The 12,973-nt window shown below is 32.3% G+C and overlaps 1 protein-coding gene and 1 long non-coding RNA gene across 20 annotated transcripts; one reads left to right on the top strand and one right to left on the bottom strand.

Annotated features, from left to right (window-relative positions):
- Positions 1–676: 676 nt before the first annotated feature.
- On the top strand, positions 677–2,105 carry LOC111887756 (calmodulin). The gene is made up of 4 exons (XM_023883915.3): positions 677–837; positions 1,433–1,590; positions 1,685–1,765; positions 1,845–2,105. The coding sequence occupies exons 1-4, from the start codon at positions 762–764 to the stop codon at positions 1,977–1,979; spliced, it is 450 nt and encodes a 149-aa protein (XP_023739683.1). The 5' UTR covers positions 677–761; the 3' UTR covers positions 1,980–2,105.
- Positions 2,106–8,654: 6,549 nt separating this feature from the next.
- Positions 8,655–12,303, bottom strand: LOC111887731 (uncharacterized). 19 transcript variants are annotated; one of them, XR_008231670.1, is made up of 5 exons: positions 11,667–12,303; positions 10,851–11,543; positions 9,637–10,747; positions 9,516–9,550; positions 8,655–9,373 (listed from the first exon to the last, which is right to left on the bottom strand). It is a non-coding gene; the product is annotated as an uncharacterized LOC111887731 (long non-coding RNA). The 19 variants fall into 19 exon arrangements; XR_008231676.1 differs by having other exon boundaries at positions 8,655–9,764; positions 10,451–10,510; positions 10,700–10,762; positions 11,667–12,301; XR_008231665.1 differs by having other exon boundaries at positions 8,655–9,550; positions 9,637–9,764; positions 10,451–10,747; positions 11,667–12,300.
- Positions 12,304–12,973: the final 670 nt, after the last annotated feature.

Below are 12,973 nucleotides of genomic sequence, written 5' to 3'. Positions count from 1 at the left end.
TTTCCATTTGAGTTACCGGTTAAAACAGGTAGTAACCGGTAATATTGATGTAATTTAAACAGTTAAAACAAGTTAGTTGCTTTATTATGTACAAAAAAGAATAAGTTGTCAATATATGAACACGGATAAAAGGTAGTTACCCTCCTAAGTCATTCATAAACAAAGCCCCATAATTTTTGCAACATGTTACTTACATCCTAAAAGTCATTTCAACCAACTCAAAAAGTTTGTCAAACATTGATAGGTTTTTGAAAAATAAATACAACAATATCATTCGGAATTGCAATCAGTTTTTGAGTTAACCATTTTTCTTGTGAGTGTGATAACACTAAACAGACTATTACCTATTTATACTATATATATAGAGGTGTATTTTACACTTGTTTTGGAAGTAAAGTTGTGTTAAAAAACCAATTTTTTCAGTTAAATACGGTTCGGTTCAATTTCTTTAGAAAAATTGGTTTTTAATTTTTATTAAAACCTATTTCTAACCAAAGGTGAACCGGTTATTAAAAAACCAGTTTGATTTTTTAGGTCGATTAAAAAAAACGTTTAATTTTGTACACCTCTACACCAAAGTTTGGCACGGTCCATATTAGTGATTTGGAGCGTTGACAACCCGTTTAGTCTCTAGTCGCCGTACCCGATACGGATTGTAATTTTCTTACACATTTCACTCCTACTCCTATCTACGCGTTTAACCCCAAAACCCTACTACTGCTTCTCTCTCTTTCTCTCTCTCTCTCTAGTTAATCGGAACAATGGCAGAGCAACTAACGGAGGAACAAATTGCTGAGTTCAAGGAAGCTTTCAGCCTCTTCGACAAAGATGGAGATGGTATATATACAGTTTTTCTCGTTTTCCTTGTTACATATCTGGTTATTATTTTTGAATATGCCTGTTTATGTAGATCCGTACTTGTTTTTTACTTGACAGTATCTTATGTGCTTGTATGCTTTTAGTAGATCTGTGAGGATTTGTTGTTTTCGATTGTTTTGGAGTTATTGCATATAGAATTAAACACACAAAAAGTGACTACTCGATCTGCATTTGGTCTTTACTATTGGTATTATTGTTAAAAAATTTCAGTGCGTCAAAAATATTTATATCGTTTGATTTTATACGACGAAGTAAAAGTAATTACGCTGGGAAGAAATCACAATTTTTATGCCTCCATCCTCAATCCTCATCATATGCAAATCTATAATGTCTATAGTGTTTGAGGAGGGTATATTATTAATTATACTATCATATATGCTCTGAATGGTGCGCTGGATGATATAATTTGATGTTAAGTGTTCAATTTTCATATATGTTGAAGAACAGGTTGGGATTTAATATCTCGATCTGTTTAAAATAATGATATAATATCTCGTATGTCTAGCAAAAATCCTTTAACTTAATTGAGATTTTGTTTATATGTATATATAAGGTTGTATTACGACTAAAGAGTTGGGAACAGTTATGAGGTCATTGGGACAGAATCCTACTGAAGCTGAACTGCAGGATATGATCAATGAAGTCGATGCTGATCAGAATGGAACCATTGATTTCCCTGAGTTTCTCAATCTCATGGCCAGGAAAATGAAGGTCACTCTCACTCTCACTCTCACTTTTCAATTTTAAAATTCTTTGAAATAGAAACCTTATCCAGTTTTTTATTGTTTTGTTTGGGTTAATGAAGGACACTGATTCTGAGGAGGAACTGAAAGAAGCTTTCAAGGTGTTTGACAAGGATCAGAATGGATATATTTCTGCTGCTGAAGTATGAATTTTTACTTTTTTTTTTTTTTTTTGTAGAATTGAATTTGTGCTTATTTATTTATGTGATTGATTGTGCACAGCTTCGGCATGTGATGACAAACCTGGGGGAGAAGCTGACGGATGAAGAAGTGGATGAGATGATAAGAGAAGCTGACATGGACGGTGATGGTCAAGTTAACTATGAGGAGTTTGTGAGGATGATGCTTGCTAAGTAGTAATAATAATAATAATAATACTCTCATTTGAATACTTATTCTATTTGTTAATTAGATTTAGACACAGACTCACTCTCACTCACTCATTAAGACTTACTTATTAATTGAACAATGGTTCATTTTTAACTATTTAGTTGCCAAATTATGTTAATTGATACAAAATATCCAGTCACGTTTCAAACAGATTTAAAAAGAAATCAGTTTTAATTTTGACTATTTATACAATAGTACATTAAGCCTTATATTGTTGAATAGTTACGCAAATTTACATCGATTCTTTAGATTTGACAACTTTAATTGAATTATCTTTAACAAATCACTAATAACATATGATATGATTGATGGTGTGCTTGTGGTGCCATCGTACGATGCCTTTGTAAGAGGTCCTTGAAATCATGGGCGGGTCTATAGTAAGGTATAGGTCTTTTTCATTAAAAAAATTCAGTATGTATTGTTATTAAAAAATTAGTCATGACATAATCTTACATAATATTTGAAGTCATCTTAATTATAACAAACTAACGAAAAACAAAAAAAAGTAAAATTCTATTTCAAATTCTAAATCAGTTTGGGCGTTATCAACAATTTTAGTAGTTTTAAAGTATCCACATTCAAGAAAAATACAAATTTTATTCCTAATAATAATATCTAGCAAATCTTTTATTTTTAATAAAAGTTAGAGAGAGTAAAGAAAACAAATCTTAAATATCAAAAGTTTAAAATCTAAGATACCCTAACTTTCAAAGTCATTGTCTAGCATCGAATCAACTTGACATATTTGACTTTATCACTTTTATTCTATATGATATTATATATTTGCTAAAGTAAATAATATGAATATACAACAACAAATATAAAACTTTGTGTATTGACGAGTCAATTAGTAATATGAGAACAGTTATTTACCTTGCATGAGTTTGAGAAAACCTATAAATTATATTAGAGTTATAGCTTCTTATTTGAGAATTGATATGGTATTTGTTAAAAAATAGTAAAATAAAATTTTAAGAAAATACATTTTAACAAGAATGGAGTCATCTGAATTAATACTTAAATATTCACATCAACAATCATTTTTAAGAGATTGAAGTCACTTAATACTAATGCTTTAAAAGCAAGTTGTAAAAATCTTACAAATAAGCTTCAAAACGGCTATATCTTAGATACCGATATTTATTTAACAATTTGAAATTATTAAAATATTACTATCAAATTATTATTTCAATCTACCGTGCCTTAGAGTATACGGTGTGGGTCACAACGAGAAACGAACTGGCTGAGTTGGCACACGAAAACGACGTTATGACACAGGGAACACAACCCCCCCCCCCCCCCCCCCCCCCCCCAACTCGTTGAAGCTCGTTATGGCACTTCTCGTGCTCGTGCTCGTTACCACATATTGAAACGGGAATAGTAACCAATCAAAATCATTTTCCTACCTCTTTCTCTCTCTCTATCTTTTTCTACCTCTTAACAAGTTATAACATTGGAATACCATTTCCTGCATGGTGTTATGGTGGTGTTAAAGTTGATGTGTCATGTAAGATGTCGTTATAACACCGGCCCATACCCAATGTTCTTAGTGGAATGAAACTATTAAATTATTATTTGCATTAGTGGAATAAAATTTTTTTAAAAAACTTTTAAATCATTATTTTCAATCTACCATGCCTTGACTCTTGATAGATATTTAACGCTTTGACTTTTGATTTCGTTTGAAATTATTGATTATAAAATTATAAAAGATGAATTTGCTTCTAAAAATACTAGAAGGTCAATGTTTAAAAAGTAGTAAGGCTATTTATATAATTTTGAAAGATGCTTGTAATATTTCCAATTTGTTATTAATGATTGGAGACATGTATATGGTTCTTAAGTAATAAATTTATGATATTCTTGTTATCAACTCCAACTCTTGAATTTAACAATAGAAAATTTACTTGAAAATATTTGATAAGAAGTTTTTTTTATAGCTTCTTAACTTTGATTATTACACAAGGCTTTTGAAATGTCAGAGTCAGACTTAGATATCAGTAATATTATGTTTTTATTATTTTTGTTATCTCTCCTTCTCTAACAAGAACTGACCATATATATTCATTAATTTAATTTAAATTATATACAACAATACAAATAATAAAAGTAGTATGATTATGAAGATATTTTGCAAGGAGTCCCATGCTTTGGCCCTTCGATAGAGTGGTACCAAAAGATAATGTAGCATTGAAACATATCATGTGAGAGTGGGTGGGATCAACTAACACATAGTTTAGAAAGTGTTAAAAAAACATAGTTACAATTGAAAGTGTTCATCAGCCTCACCGATATTTACATATAATTTCAGTTCGTATTGTTTTTTGTTTATTTCTTTTTTTGAATAATTGTATTAAATAACAACGTATTTTTATTCTTATTGTTAATATGTACAACATACTTTATCTTTTACACATCATAATAACATATTTATATAGTATCTTTTACTTATTATTATAGAAAAAAAATTACGCATATTGCTATTATTTTTAAAATATGATTATATTACCTTTACCAATTAAAACAATATATTATGTTGATATTTTTTTTCTTATTTTTGGTTTGATTTTTTATATAACATAAGTTATATTATTGAAAAAAATACAAAATTGCAAGAATGGTCGGTATGTCAAAACTAGCAACTTTGGTCCAAAATGGGTTTGGCTCGCAAGGATGGTCAAATAGTTTCGTTTTGTTGCGAATTTAGTCTAATTTCCTATGAACTTTTTTATAATGATGGATTTGCCCCTTATTATTTTATTTTCTATTTTTCTTTTATTACATCAATTAAAAAACAATTAAAATCTCTCTCTCTCTCTCTCTCTCTCTCCAAATGAACACACAAAAAATAATAAAAAATCTAGCATACAAGAACACATAAAAGAATATGAATTTCCTAAATCCTAAACTTGTAACCATGAAAGAGATCGAGTTCAGTGGTTTAGAATGGAACCCCAAATATACATAAATCCAAATACACACACAAAGATACAAATGTCTGCATATTTGGGATGTGAGGCGGAGTATAAATCGTCATCTGATTACGTGAATTCTCTCCTTCTCCATCTTCAAGATCTGTTGAGTCGTCAATCGTGTCTCTCCCCTGGCGACACTGTCTTCAAGATCTGATGAACATCAAGGGGTGACGACAAGAAAACTCTAAATGTTCAGATCTCGATGATGGTTAAGGATGATAAATCTTCTTCTTCGGCATGAGGATTTTCACCTGAAACCCTAAACGACGGCTGCAACCCTAAAAACTAGAAGTGTGGCGGCTGAAACCCTAAATACAAGCAAACATGAAACCCTAGCGACGCACCATCTCTGATATGGTTCGTCCTCCATCATTTCGTCTTCGGATCTGACAATGATTTTCAGGGGCGATGAAATGATTCAAGTTTAGGTTTAGGTTTCACAGTAGAAATCGATCGATTCAGGTGGTGGTGAAGGGCCTTGAAACACCAATAAGGGTTTCAGATCGACGGTGAGGGGGATAATCGGAAAAGGACAACTGTGGCGGTGCTCTTTCAGATCTTCACGGGGCTGCTAGGCAGCTGATGAAGGCCATCGGACGAAGATACATTGACGATGTCCATGAGCGGAGGTGACATGGATTAGATATAAAAAAAACCACTTTGGAAACATCCATGGAGTCGATTTTCAAAAACTCACCCTTCGTTATTTTTCAGAAATTTTGAACATTCATGAAGTCGATTTCCTGGGTTTTCATCATTTCTTTATGGGTTTTTGAGAGGCGATGATGGAATCATGGAGATTAGATCCAGGAACATCGGAATTTGGTCTGCACAAACCCATATTAATTAAGAAGGAAGAGATGAAGAAGATGAATTGTTCTTGGGTAAAAAGAAAAAAAAATGCAGCAGGGGAAATACGGTGGAGAGAGAGAGAGAGAGAGAGAGATAGTATTTTATTTTTAATTGTTTTTAATTATTGTAATAAAAAAAATTAGAAAATGAAATAATAAGGGGCAAATTCATCACTATAAAAAAGTTCATAGGAAATTAGACTAAACTCGCAACAAAACGAAACTATTGGACCATCATTGTGAGCCAAACCCATTTTGGACCAAAGTTGCTAGTTTTGACATACCACAGGTACCATTCTTGCAATTTTGTCTTGGAAAAAAATGACATTGTAGCATTACTAATTGTTGTCTTTAGTATGATATGGTCACTGTCTTTATTTTTATTTATTTATTTATTTATTTTTGTACAAAAGGTTATTAAACTTAAAACTTATATGTCTATTAAGTCATTTTTTGTTAGTTTTTAATAGATCATTCGTTAACAATTTATTCTAAATTACACAAATGATCCTTATAGTTTTAATTTCTTTCGTGGCTGGTCCCTCACCTACACCACTACCTTTCACTTCCGACAACCCTAACTAATGATTGTATCTTGTGAACTTCATCAAATATGGAACTAAAGGACTTGAATCGTTTTCTCAAAGAGCTTTTTGAAACTACATCAGTTGAGAAAGTTTTGATGGTTTGTAATCCTTTGTCTCTCAAACAACACATTACTCCTACACAGGTTGTTCGTTGGTGGTTTATAGTTGTCTTCTAAAGATTTTCGTAAGAGTTCTCACATATTGCGATCATCTCCCTTAATTCCAATGAGCCTTTGATCTTTTGAACAATGCAGTGGATGTTGTTCATGATGAACAAATGAGTTAAGGAATTGTCTTTGATTGTTTGGATTTTCCTTCCGGGTTGAATTGTAGTATCACAATCATCCATATTAAGTGGAGAGCTAATGGTGATTGCCCTTCGTGGTCGGTGAAATCCATACTAGGAGTTAGGGGTGAGCCCGATGCGGTTCGGTGCAGTTATTAGCCAAAACCTCACCACTAACCGCAAATACGGTTAATCCATTTTCAAAACCGCATGGTGCGGTTATTTTTGCGGTGCGGTTAGGCGGTTATTTTTGCGGTGCGGTTTTTTTTTTTTTTTTTGTGTTGCGGTTATTAACCGCATGGATTTGGTGCGCTATTTTGTGTGGTTTTTAACCACAGTTTAGAGTTCAAATAGTTTTAAGAGTTCAAACATATTACTTGTAATAATAATAAAAACCATAAGGTATAAGACAATTAACTATTTAACTTAAACCTCAAACAACTAATATCTTAAAAACATCAAATCAATAGTAATTAACAATAAATATCTTAAAATTGTCTAATTTCATCCTTTTTTCAAATTTAAATATAAGAAAAAACCAACACTTTTGTCTTTTAGTATTTTATCCGTCTTTCATTCATGAAACTTGTCTTATTTTTAATATTTAATAAACTAATAATTGATAAAAAATTGTATATAATATATGCGGTGCGATGCGGTTTTTTTGCGGTTTTTGGAAACTAACAACCGCACCGCACCGCAAATTTGCGGTTTTTGAAAAACAGAAAACCTCACCATCGGTTTTTATTGCGGTTGCGGTTTTTCGGTTGTGGTTTTTGCGGTTTTTGCGGTTAATTTTAGTTGCGGTGCGGTTTTTGCTCACCCCTACTCGGAGTAGTGGACTTATTTGAGAATCTAAATCCGGTTGTATGTTTAGAGACAATAAAATCTCATAGGTTTTGCTTATAATCTGAAATCAAGCTTATGTAATTCATTACATACCTCGTTAATAGATGAATAGTCCCTCCTAGGATAGGAACACACAAGGTTATGTTGCCTGAGTTCTGACTGATTCGGCTGATTTGGAATAAAAAAAACATCATCAATGTCGAGTAATAAATCCAATAAGGGATCATATAAATCAAACATTTGTAACAACTTCTTCGGCGACCTATGACTAATACTAATGCCTCCCATAAAATTAAAGAATTGAATCGTCGGACCTTTAACTATTTCCGATCATCAATGCTTTCCAATATGAGATGTTGTTCACTAATGATGTTCATAGATTTGCATCACTTAAGTGTCGCGCTGCGTTCCGAAAAATAAGAAGAGTAATCTTTGGAAACGTCATCTTCCCCGTCCGTTGTTGCAATCATCATTTTCAGGTGACTCGTTGCGGGAGCTGTTAGGTCTAGTAGTCAAGCGAGTTGACGAGATCAACTCAGTGAAATACAGTCTCGATCGGAGTAGAATTAGTGATGACTATATTATGAAACTCATATTCAAGAGTCGAGACAACCCATGAAGATCTTAATTGCATTATTGACTTTCGTTAACTGGTGGTAAGGGACCAAACAAGAAAGAAATTGAAATATGGACCATTTGTGTAATTTAGAATAACTAGTTAATGGAGAATCTGTTAAGAATTAACGAAAGTGACTTAAAATAAATGTAAGTTGTAAGTTTAATGACCTATTAAAAAAAAACTTTAGTGACTAAATCGGACCAAAGACAAAAGTTGTTTGTAATATAGTGTTATTTTCCCTTATAACATTTAAGAAAACAAAGACCGACTAGTTAAATACTTTGTTGGGTCGTAAAAACTATGGAAGTAGACAATTGGCATGTAACGGAAAAAAGTTTGTTTTCGTCACTAGTTAGATAGAACGCCGACTTGTAAATATAGATTTTTTCCTACTTTATATATGTATAACTAGTAAGGTTGCCCATGCTTCGCATGGGTCAGAAGGGTTATTGTTAGAGATGCAAAATATTATAAGTTTCACAATCATTTTTATGAAACTTATTCAGCTTTATAGACCATTTTTTGACGACAAAAGTACATTGCTATCTCACAAATGTAGCATAAACTACATCTATTTCTTGATGCATCCCATTATACCAAATTGCCCCTACAATAAAACAATACAATGTCGTAATAGAAAGTAATGAAAGTAGGGAGACATAGAACACAAATATATATAAGTCTGTTGCTATTTTTATTTGCATTAATGTAATTTCAGAGCCAATATATATATATATATATATATATATATATATATATATATATATATATATATATATATATATATATATATATATATATATGTGTGTGTGTGTGTAATCTGAGTACTGATGCATGATTTCCCTTCGACTATATGTTTCAATGGTTGTCCGTATCCCAAAACTGAAAAAAAAAAAAAAGCTTAAGAAATCGTTAATAAATTAATAGTAAACTGCAAAAACACTCATATGGTTCGATTTTGAGCTGTTGTGATGACCATCTTGCCCTTGGAGCTGTTTAATCTCCATTGTTATACGATAAAAAAGTAGTAGAGGTAGAGTAATTTGTTTTAGTAGTATCTACATTGAACATGCATTATTTGAGAAGGATATATCTGAATCTTAGCCGAATTTTTTTCCCGATTTTGCTCAAATAGCAACTGTATCCGTTTAATCCAATCTTCTGGTGTGCCTGTTGTAGTTGGAAGTTATCTTTCTGAAATTATACGAACATGAGATTACAATGTTCAATCAATTCTTTATAATATTGTTATAAAATAGTATATAAAATTAAAAATAAATAAAATAAATAAAAAGAAAAAAATGTGAAGAGTTAAAAAAAGAAGAAGAAATATGACCTTGAAAGTTGACATATGCACAATATGTTGATATACTACAAATTGTTTATTCACTCCACAATTAAAATTAATATAAAATATATAGTTGCATTAGGAATATAATTAACAAACTCATGAATACCTTTCGATTCAATTTTGGGGAAAATGCAAGAATAATGAAAATCTTTTTCATTCCATCAATTTCCTATTATATGGAAACAAATATTTAGTTTGCTTGAAGATAATTTCCTTTCCATTCCAAGCGCAAATCTGCTCATGCAAATTCAATCACATGGTAAAATAAGTAAAGAATCACATAAGAAAAGTTAACAGAAACTCACATAAATATATAAAATGGCCTAATCCCATGTTTGTATTCTCCTTTCATATTCAACATTCCATTCCTCTAATTACTTCAAAAAGTACATTGCCTACATTTTTATGGGTTACACCATGTTCATTCAGATTAAGGCTGTAATGCGTATGTTGTCTATATACAATATATTATCTATCTATTATGTCTGGTATTTTTCAGTTTTGACCAAAACGCCCTTTACTCGAAAGATCACCTAATCACCTCCTAATAATAAAGAATTAAAGATCCAATTACTGCCCATACCATTTATGATCCACTTGACAAATTTACAAATTTTTTTACCAATATACAAATTGAATGTCACCCAATCATACATTTGACTAAAATACCCTTGCATCCAAAATACAAAGAAATATAGCATTTTCTCTTCATTTGTTAACATTAAAAATTACTAATGAATTTAATATGTTCACAAAATCAAAAATGAAGATCCAAATAATAAAATGATCAAGCGTTTGAATACACTTTCGACCTATTTCTATTTTAGCTATTTTTAGTTATTCAGGGAGTAATTATAAAGTTATTGTAAAATTTGTTATTAACCAAAAAAGGAAATTAGTAATTGTTTGTATTTACTGACTTTAGTACGTTGGGAAGGCTTGTCTCATGCACTTTTGCTCCGTTAAGCTGATCTTGTTGCCTAAACTCACCAATTAATCGTTCATATATAAATAATAATAAAAAATACACATTATCTACCTGACAAAAAATCGGATTCTGAAGAAATGAAATCATCTACAAAAAACACTCATTTTAGTAGTTTAAGTAATATATACTACGAATGTTTCAGGAGTTTTTTATTTGTCAACAACTATAGATGTATACTTACACTACATGAAACCACCTCCGGTTGAGTAAATATCATGTCAGAAAGAACCTGCGAACAATCATTCTATACAATAAAACATGCGATCTGTAAAGATTTATGTTAACATGAAAAGTGATAATTAGATGTATAAGTTTTATATTAAATGCTTTACCTGTTTTTCCTTTTCCTGATTCCTTTTCTTCCTCCAGCCAAGAAGCCAAAACCAAAGCTTCACTTGGATATAAAAGTCGGTTATCTTTCTCTAGGCAATCTTGCTTAAACCTCTCCCATATCTCAGTGGATTTCAACTCCTTAACTGCAACAAATATTCTGAATTCAACTAATGGCTTCAAAAGTTACAGTAATGCCCTCTCATGCTTGAAGTTTGGACATTTATCACTTAACCACACACAAACAGAGCCTAATCTCCTATACATCCAATAAATTATTTCAAGTTTTGAAGTTGAAGGCTTACTTACAACTGATATGAACTTCTTTATACCTGATTCATCTTTATCGGAGGCTAGCAATGGTAAAATTCTAACCATTAAAGATTCAGCATCGGTCTATAAGAATCCCACTCTCTGGTGGAGCACACACCTTCAATTCCATTTTTTGTAACAGATAGAGTACCCAAAAGTTATCATTCAAAAGTGGGTTAAAATGTGCAACGTCAATAAAAATCAGCAATCATATGAAAGTTATCAATGAATCTACAATTTTAACTAAGAATGTGACTCACCTTCTATAATTTATTGATATAACTTTCTTTATTGGTCAAAATTGTCTAAACAGTTCATCAAGCTCCTTCTTTGTTATCCACCATGGAAAATGACCCATCTTCTCCCATAAAATCAATAAAAAACTGTTGTTTGCAGATGATCAGATTAGCCTTTCAACTCCTTTGGAGAAGATCACAAAATACTGATATTGGTATTTCACAAACATTTGGAGTGCAACGTTTCGATAGATTATGATAGTTACTAACCTTCTCTAACAAATCGAATTTAGGACTATGTTGGGCACCATCAGTACTAGAACAACACCACCAACAGAGGAATAAAGCGAGCAGTCGGGAAGAGAACAACACCACCATTGAAAAATATACATGTAGCTTATAAGAGAAGAATCGGGAAGAGAACCTTGAATCCAATAAGACTTTAGTTGTAGGTTTAGAGTAATGATTATGATCACAGATTACATGTGGTCCGGAGGAGCTTCGATTGTTCCAACATAAAAGAAAAACGCGAACAAAGAGCAAAAAAAGCGACATAATTTTACCAACAATCAGGGGACGAAGCGAGAAAATCAAACCCTCCATGTCGATTTGGGGTGTTTTTCTTTAATCCGAGAAGTATTTTTCTCAATTTTACTACTAATCCAAAGATGAAGCTAAAAATTAAATCGATCATCCGTTCTCCTCCGCTTCCTCCACGAATAGAATTGTGCTTCAAAGTGTTTGAAACGGAGAAAGACTGCAATTCTAAGACGCCACGACCGGCAGTAGGCGGAGTGTGTGAAGCAGTCTGGATTGGTGGTGAAGAAGAAGGGAGAAACGATGGAGACGACGAGGGTTGGGGAGATGGTGGAATTTGGAGCCAAGATAAGGAAAACAGTGGAAAAATCAGGAAGTAAAGACAAAATTGCAAAAATGGTCCCTGTGTTTGGCAAAATTATGCGACTTTGGTCCAAAACGATACTTTGATGCACCACTGGTCCAAAATTGGATTTTTCCATTGTTTTTGGTCCCTCCCACTAACTTCCGTCCATATACTCCGTTACATGCAACAAAGACGGGGGTATTTTCGTCTTTCCACCTCCATATCATCGATTACCGCCATATTGAATGATATACACAGTTAATGACCCTTCACTCTACGCACTAAACCCACTTTGTTGATCGAAAACCCTAATCGTTCATTGAAATCTTGCATTTGGTCATCAACCGCAATCGTAAGTTTGAATCCACGAGTATGGTCCAAATGTGGGAAATCAGGCCAAGAAATCAGTGTTTTGATGCAATCCGAATTTACGGTAACGTACTCTGTTTCTTACATATTTCTTTGAAACAAAAAAAAAATCTTTACAATCCATATAAAGTAATGTTTTTTTGGGTTGGTTCATGATTTTTACAGAAGGACATCCCACGATGTTCACTATTGAGCTCCATCATGGAGGGAGGTTCACAAAATTTCCAGGGATAAGCTACAATGAAGGAAAATTAGACCACATTGACTTGGTAGACATGGATGAGTTCTCTGTGCATGAGTTGGACGAGGTGATGCTGAAGCTTGG

Source organism: Lactuca sativa, chromosome 4, assembly GCF_002870075.4.
Source record: "Lactuca sativa cultivar Salinas chromosome 4, Lsat_Salinas_v11, whole genome shotgun sequence".
Lineage (NCBI taxonomy): Eukaryota > Viridiplantae > Streptophyta > Magnoliopsida > Asterales > Asteraceae > Lactuca > Lactuca sativa.
The sequence above is the reverse complement of the archived record's forward strand: the minus strand, read 5'-3'. Positions and strand labels throughout refer to the sequence as shown.

Coding starts and splice junctions, on each gene's coding strand:
- LOC111887756 (XM_023883915.3), top strand. CDS start 762: ATGGCAGAGCAACTAACGGAGGAACAAATTGCTGAGTTCAAGGAAGCT. Junction 838..1,432: donor CTTCGACAAAGATGGAGATG/GTATATATACAG, acceptor TGTATATATAAG/GTTGTATTACGACTAAAGAG. Junction 1,591..1,684: donor TCATGGCCAGGAAAATGAAG/GTCACTCTCACT, acceptor GGGTTAATGAAG/GACACTGATTCTGAGGAGGA.